An 8,272-nucleotide genomic window follows, 5' to 3' on the forward strand; every position below is an offset into this window, starting at 1 on the left:
ACAGCTTGATCACTCACCAGTGGGTGAAATATGGAGATGGTCACCTATGAAGACGAATCTGAGATGTCTATGGTATATGAAAACTTCCGCGATGCCACAGTCAGGAATGATGCATTAAAGAGCCGCTCTGGAGAAGACAGTAACGTTCCAGCTGCAGCACTTGGTGAGGCAGAAATGTTTTGAGGTTGATTTACATAAGTGCAGCATATGTAACAATCTTCATAATGATCTTATCTTGTGCATTTAATACTAAATTTGAATTTTAGAAATGAATTCTAAAAAGGAAAAATCATCAATGCAGATATTTCTTAAATGTTATTTTAGTTACAACTTTTTGATTTTACATTGAACATCGATACATTTTTGCATCTTGTGATCCTTTATTATTATGTTTCATTTTATTTTCATATAGCTGTGATGGTCATAATTTGCCAATTTACTGTATTTGCAACTGTATGTGTAAATGTTGCCATAATTTCACATCCTAATACATGCTATATTCATCGGATGTGAACTAATATGATTATGTGAGGAACATTAGTGAATCAGTCTGCAGTTGGAGTAAGGTTAAGGTCAGGGGTAGCCTATGTCTCATTATTCATGTAAATCAATGTAACTTAAAAAGTTTGATCAAATTTGTGTGTGTGTGTGTGTGTGTGTGTGTGTGTGTGTGTGTGTGTGTGTGTCACAGGAATAAAACTGTACAGACTGGTTGCTGTGACCTTTGGACTCCTGTGTATCCTGCAAGTGACTCTCAACATTTGCCTGTGTCTTGCTCTCTGTGAGTCTTCCTAACATGCATCTTTGTTTCTAATTTGACATCTCACCTCTGAAACAACGGGAAAGTGTAGTGGGTTACCACCACACTTTCAGTGCTTACACATACAGGCTATGACAATTGCTTGACAAATTGGTTGTATAAACAGTGCAGGAGTGTATAGTTGTCTGGTCTGAAATAAACATGTGGAGATAAATGATCTTGAATTGAAGATAAATCAAAATCTTACAAGTGTGACACATATTTCTGTTACTAACTACACAGCGTATTAAATAAGGTCTTCTTTATTAAGCCTAAATAATTAAGAGTTCAAGTATACAGAATTACTGTCTTTAGCACACAGTAATATAAACACTCCTCTGGCATACAGCTGTATATGGACCATGTTTGGTTCCTCTGCTGTCAGCCAAGAACAGAAATCTGAATCTACAGTCGCACAGGCTCAGCAAAACTGAGAAAACGCAGCCTGGTCTGATGAATCTGGATTTCTGCTGAGGCTGCAGATGGTAGGGTCAAAATTTGGCATCAACAGCATGAATCCATGGACCCACCCTGCCTTGTGTCAACAGTCCAGGCTGGTGGTGGTGGTGGTGTAATGGTGTGGGGAATTTTTTCTTGGCAGACTTTGGGCCCCTTAATATCAATCAATCATTGTTTGAATGATTGTTGGTTTATGGCCACAATTTACCATTTTCTAATGGCACCAAGTCAGAAAGCAAATTCCTCAAACTGGTTTCATGAAAAAGACAATGAGCTGTACTTCAGTGGCAGTTATGATTACTACAAAATGTATTAGGCTTATTGTATAAATGTCATTTTTCAAAGAATGATGAATGATTAATTCAGTGAAATCACAGTTTTCAGCATATATAAAGCTAAAGATAGAGTTTTAGATCAACTAGAGGAAACCAACAATGCACCTGATAGATTGATGTAAAACACCATGAAATTCTGTTTCAGATACTGAAGCCAGATGTAAAAACCTGACTAGATAATAGTTTCTTTCCACATCAATAACATAAAGTGACACAGTTTTGAAGTGAAGTGAGTGTTTGATTGTGAACATAACTGACTGAGTGAGAAAATAATGGTCACCTCTCCACTTAAAATGACAGTTTCACAGCGTGATTCCCTGACTGAAGAGAGAGATGAGTTGAAGAGGATCAACTCTGGTAATGAAGATGAAACTGCTCCAATACTCATGGCTTTGGATCCAAAAGGCTTCAAGTACAATACTGGGCACATTTGTGTTACAAGAGTTACATATGATGATAGCTCCAGTCACTAACAAAATAACTCATACAATAATCCACTGTTGTAAAGTTTAAAAAGGAGACAATTAAAGTGGCTTTGATTTTGAACATTCATATTACACTCATGCCCTGAAACACATAATTTATGTAAATGAACAACATTCACTCATTATGTTAACAGAAAACATTGTGTGGTTTATAATATGTGCAGTTATTAATTATAGATCAACTAGAGGAAACCAACAATGCACCTGATAGATTGATGTAAAACACCATGAAATTCTGTTTCAGATACTGAAGCCAGATGTAAAAACGTGACTGAAGAGAGAGATGAGTTGAAGAGGATAAACTTTGGTAAGTTTGAGGATGAAACTACTCCAACAATCAGAGCTCAGATCTGAAAGAAACTATAGGTTTTGGACAATCACTAGTCCAAGTTGTTACTTCAGCATCTGTAGATGACTTTGTAAATCCATCAAAAAACATTCCTTTTACACACCTACAGGGAGGAATCAAAACATTTCTTATTTTATTTGACATATTTTTACCTGTTGTTTCTATGAACTGCTTGTAATCTTTATCCTGGCTAAGATAATCACTTTCTTTATATGTGTGATTGATTTTGTAATCTAACTCTCAATGAGAAAGTGAACGAATGTATTTCTCAACATGTCAAACTTCCTTAAAAGTGAGATTAAACCAATGTCTCAATTAACAGCCACTAAACCATGTTACAGCACAGAACACATTTAGTCACAGATTATGAGGTGGCATCTGGTCTTGTTTTGTAGCTGTATCAGAGAACAGTGTGTTGAAATTACACCATTTATGATTGATAGATTATTGCATTAGCCTATACAAAATCTGTGTTAATGTGGATTGTTTGAATGAATCTCTCCAACTTTGGTTGGATTAATGTAAAACACCATGAAATTCTGTTTCAGATACTGAAGCCAGATGTAAAAACGTGACTGAAGAGAGAGATGATCTGGAGAGGAAGCTGAAAACCTCTGGTGAGTATGATGATCAAACTACATCAGTAAGAAGAGCTTGGATTTCACAGCGTGCAAGTCATAAGTGTTATGTTACTTAGAAAGTTCCCAGTTAAATATTCTAGTTCATTTAGTTAGTTTCTCTCCACATCAATAACAAAGTGGCACAGTTTTAAAGTGAAGTGAGTGTTTGCTTGTGAACATAACTGACTGAGTGAGAAAATAATGGTCACCTCTCCACTTAAAATGACAGTTTCACAGCGTGATTCCCTGACTGAAGAGAGAGATGAGTTGAAGAGGATCCTGATAGGCCTAGGTGAGTATGAGGTTGAAATTAATTATATCAATAATCAATGATCCAAAGATGTATGAGTGGGACATTGGGAGAATATGTGTGTGTTACATACAGTCAGCTCCTGTCAGTGCCAATATTCTCCATATATAATAAAATAAGATTATGAATAGTGAACACTTATTCTGCCTGTGCTTCTGAAACACAGTGTTTGAAGTTACTCTGTAGCATCAGGCATCTGCTCGGTTTGATGTTTAGTGGAGATATACTGAGGTCACCGTGGTGTCACAGGTTCTTGATGATACAATAAAGACTAGTTTGGATTAAGGTTCATTGTTCACTAAAAGAACAAAGGCAGTTCAATTAAGAGCACAGGACATCATAACAGTTCAACCATACAGCAGCAGTAGCTTTTACTTTTTCCCCTTTTATAACACACAAATAACAAATCTCCCTTTCATCCCAATGAGAAATAATTTGTTAATTCTTGTTGTTAATGAGATGCTTCTGTTTGTCTTTATGTTCAAAAAGGATGGGTGTATTTCAGCGATAGTATCTATTACATTTCTTCTACCAAGAAAACCTGGCAAGACAGTAGAAATGACTGTCTTCAAAAAGGTGCAGACCTGATGATTATCAACAGCAAAGAAGAACAGGTACAGTATGTCTATGTGTACGTATTAAAAACACATTGATGAACGCACATTGTCTGAGGTGGAGGATGGAATCAAGTTAAGTTTAAGTTATTGATGGTTATTTTCTCTATAAAAAGGATTTCACGAGACAGTCGAAGAAGAATGTGTGGATTGGACTCACTGACAGTGAGACAGAGGGGACATGGAAATGGGTTGATGGGACTCCACTGACAACAAGGTTCACACATTTTTCAGTCTCTAAGCAAGAAAAAGCTTTAAATCTTCTTGTGTTAAAAATAGTATTAGTGGCGATCAAAGTCTGTTTCTAATTCATTACATTTGAACTGATAGTGTGCTGTTCAACATGGCAGAGGAAATGTTTCTTGTGTTCTTTATAAAAATGTATATTTTGTTTTTTGGTTTCAGCTACTGGGCGAGTGATGAGCCTAACAATATTGGCCCTGGAAACACAGCTGAAAACTGTGGAGAAGTGATGATGCATCAATTGGAAAATAACTGGAATGACTTATCATGTGATAATCTAAAGCTCTGGATCTGTGAAATTAAATTACCTCCATAACTCAGCATCCCAACTCTGCAGACGTCTTTGTTAAACCCAGGACAATCCAATCATTGCCAAGAAGAAAGTGTTCCTATTGTTTTGGCATTTCATTGTGGACTTACGTCCTCACAACCTGAATATGCTCATATGTGCTTTTATATATAAATGTTTTCAGATCGGTCGGCTTTGTGTGGATGCTGTTACTGTGCTGCAGGGAAAGTGGCCACATACAGGAACAGATGTCCAACTGTGGTCACTGCTTTGTTTGCAAAAAATAATGCAAAGAATAATGAAGGGTGTAATGTATTGTGCATGTTTTGATTCATTTCTGAATAAATGTCTGCTACTTCCTCATACAATGACTGAATGTTTATAAAATTTTCTATCATGCAGTATAGGCTGGCATAGTGATAAAGTGGTTAGCACTGTCGCCTCACATCGAGAACATGCTGTAGTGCAACCACGACTGATGCTTAGCTTTGCAGTGCTGTTGCAATGGGACCCATTTCTGTCTTTCCTGTGAGGACTACTGCTAGAAAAAAAAGATGTCTACCTCCAACTCATTACAACTTAATTACAGCGAAGCTAAATAGTGAACCGTGAACTTAAAAGTGTATCTATGAATCCATTTAACTCAAACCTAATTAACCTATGCATACTAAGATTAAATGAACAACTCTCTATGTTCAATAACTGGTTTATAAAAGATCTGAAGTTCTGAAAAAGTACTTTGTTTCCCTGACATGGTGTAAAATGCATCACCTTCCTCTTTGAGTATACCATATACAGCCAATAATTGATATATTATTATTATCCTTTCAATCAGAAGTATATCACAGTACCTTAATGGCAATTTAAGTTGTTGTCCATCAAAATCTGCTTTGTGTGACATGTGATATTTCCAATGTCTCCAAAGACTGTAACTTCTCCATGACACTCACTTCCTTTAAATCTGTGTTGGCTTGATCACTATCGCTTGGCTTGAAATCCTGAACATGGCAGGAGAAAGAAGCAAAGATGGAAACATGAACAGATGAGGCAAACATGGATCAGAAATCGGCATTTGAAATGCACTAGGTGTCTGTGCATATTAGTGATGTAAAAGTCAGACATACAGAAAGTCCTGATATAAGAGACTTGTTAACATCACATGCCTCTGCTGTGTTTTAGGGAACTGATCAGTTCTCTCTGTTTGCCAGCACCTGTTTCAGACAGATCACTAATTTCCCTCCAACTCTACGGCTCATGACTCGTTTTGTGTTTCTGCAGCAGATACCATTTTGTGTTGTTGTGGAATTTTGCTTCAGCCAGAACAATTGTGTATTTTTCATTCATTATTTACAGTTGGTGAAGAAATTCAGGTTTTACTCTCAACATTTAATTTAAAACAGTCTTCTAAATGAAGAGCACTTCTTTGTAAAGGAGGAAGTTTAGGTTTCCCACATCGTCCACATCCTCTAACTTATTCTGTGGGAAACTGCTGTTAATGCCTGCTGTCTAAATGTTGAGTTAGTGTTCACTGAGTCTGTTTCTGGTCTGTCACTTCAGTCTGTACTGTATCATAGATGTATGTGCAGTTATTCCAGTGTTGTGTATGACTGTTTTTGAATGACTGAACTTTTACAACAGTTGTGCCTCGAATTTAAGAGTGTCAGTAAGTAACTTGCAAGGCCTCAGATATTTTAACAATCTAGTGGTGGCATCCTTTATCTAAAGATCGTGTAACTAATGATTCGCACCTCTGAGGCAAATGCACCAGAAGGAAGAGGCAACAGATCATTCAGATAATTAGAATTACCGCCTCGTCTCCGCCACTCAGACTAGTTTCAGGTTCCCTTTTCATCTATAGTCATATAAAGTATTAACCATTTGTGTGAAATAATTGCTGTTTGAAGTCTTGAGTTATGGCTAAAAAGTATTTTTCTGAGGTCACCGTGACCTTGACCTTTGACCTTTGACCACCAGAGTCAAATCAGTTCTACCTTGCGTCCAGTTGGACAATTGTGCAACATTTGAAGAGATTCCCTTGAGGAGTTCTGGATGGACAAACCGAAAACAATCTGCCTCCGGCTCTGGCCATAGCCGGCGCTGAGGAATAAGAAAAAGGAAAGACAGTTCATTAAATCCCTGCAGCATGTGAACAAGCTCAGACTGGAGTCCAGTGAGGCTGTGACTGTGGTTTTTTTACTGTCTAAACATATTATTTATAGTACAAAGTACAGCTTGTGATGTCTTGTTGGTGTAAAATAAAGTGTGACTGAATTGTCCAGGGGAACATATTGATCAGGTTGTGCATAAAATACATACATTACAAATAATAACTTTAAATTATAAGCATAAAATAAGACAGCATTAGTTTCAGTTACACATTAAGGGAAACATTTTCATTATTTGCAGTTTAGGAAACATTACTGCCATTGATTCATTTCTTTACTGCCATTGAATCTACTACAGCATTTTTACCTAATATCACAATAATGCACAGTAGATTGTGCAGTTTTTATGTGTCATGTATGTAGCTGTGTTCTCCTTCTTCAGTTCAACAACCTTTGGCATTACAATAGTTTTGTCACACCGTGGTGAGGGTGTCTTGTCTTGGGTTTGTTTTGTCCTGTCATTTCCTGTTTTATTTTGAAAAGTAAATCTCCTCTTGTTTCAGGTCACTTGCCCTTCCTCATGTGTCTCAGTCTGATTGCCCTAAGTGTTTCCACCTGTCCCCTATTTCCCTCCATGTGTTTAAGTAGTCTGTGTTCCCCTTGTCTTGTGCCAGAGTGTCATCGTCCTTGTCCTGCACCAGAGCCTTGTTCCATGTCCACAGCCATAGTAGTTGCCCAAGTAAGCCGTTTATACCTCTAGAAGAGTGATTTTTTGTTTGTAAATTTTCCAATAGCTAAGGTTCATAGCCCTTTGTTTTTCCTCGTTAACGAGTGATTTTTTGTTTGTTAATTCTTTCCATAGTTTAGATTCATAGTCCTTCGGTTTTTCCTCCATTCGGAGCGTTTTGTGTTTATCGATTTGTTTCTTTTGATTAGAGTTTTTTCCTCCTCCTGCAGTGTTTTTGTTTCTCAGGATTCAGAGTTTAGTGTCTAGTTTTTATAGCCATTTGTTTGTCACTCTGTCTGAGGTCTCCGGTGGATTTAATAAAAGCCTTTTTGTTATTCAAAATCTCTGCATCTGAGTCCTGCTTGGAGTCTCGGCCTGACAAGTTTAATGGCATCCCATTTACCAGATTACCATTTGAAATGACCCCTTCTGTAATATTTGTACATCATATTGAATATAAAACTAATTATATGTCAAACGAAAGCCAACTTATTTCTGTAAGGTCATAAATCTATGTTATAATATAATACTGTACTAGTGCAAAGTGCAAACAGTTGTGTGAATTCACTTACAGTTACATTCTGTTGGTTATGTTAATGAAGAGTGAACCCAACCCTAACTCTTGAACAGCACTGTTCATTAATAACTAATGACCATAAACCACAAAAAATGAAACAATCCATTAAAGTTATTTATCAAGCAAAACTCTCAATATTTTTCTGGGCACAGCACGTATAAAGTCACTGCTGCTTTTCTCTATTTTATACCAGCGTCACTTTGGAGTTCGGTCATTTGTTATATTAAATCTAGATATAAATAATGCATATTTAATCATTCATTGTAGGAGCAGTGAAATATGGAAAATAATCAATAGATTAATAGATAATCAAAATACTCTTTAGTTGCAGCCTTAAATAGAAATACAAGGTGTGAAGTT

At 36.7% G+C, this 8,272-nt stretch overlaps 1 protein-coding gene across 2 annotated transcripts; it reads left to right on the top strand.

Annotated features, from left to right (window-relative positions):
• On the top strand, positions 1-4,871 carry LOC111665560 (uncharacterized). Of its 2 annotated transcripts, XM_087177792.1 has the most exons (9): positions 1-163; positions 692-781; positions 1,894-1,950; positions 2,323-2,385; positions 2,976-3,044; positions 3,277-3,339; positions 3,847-3,971; positions 4,088-4,188; positions 4,377-4,871. In XM_087177792.1, exons 1-9 carry the CDS (start codon positions 31-33, stop codon positions 4,528-4,530), a joined length of 855 nt encoding a protein of 284 aa, XP_087033918.1. In that variant the 5' UTR covers positions 1-30; the 3' UTR covers positions 4,531-4,871. The 2 variants fall into 2 exon arrangements, with proteins under 2 accessions (XP_087033918.1, XP_087033919.1); XM_087177793.1 differs by lacking the exon at positions 2,323-2,385.
• Positions 4,872-8,272: the final 3,401 nt, after the last annotated feature.

Source organism: Seriola lalandi, unplaced genomic scaffold (genome assembly GCF_002814215.2).
Source record: "Seriola lalandi dorsalis isolate HSWRI2012SDOR001 ecotype SW California unplaced genomic scaffold, Sedor1 jcf7180002054654, whole genome shotgun sequence".
Classification (NCBI taxonomy): Eukaryota; Metazoa; Chordata; class Actinopteri; order Carangiformes; family Carangidae; genus Seriola; species Seriola lalandi.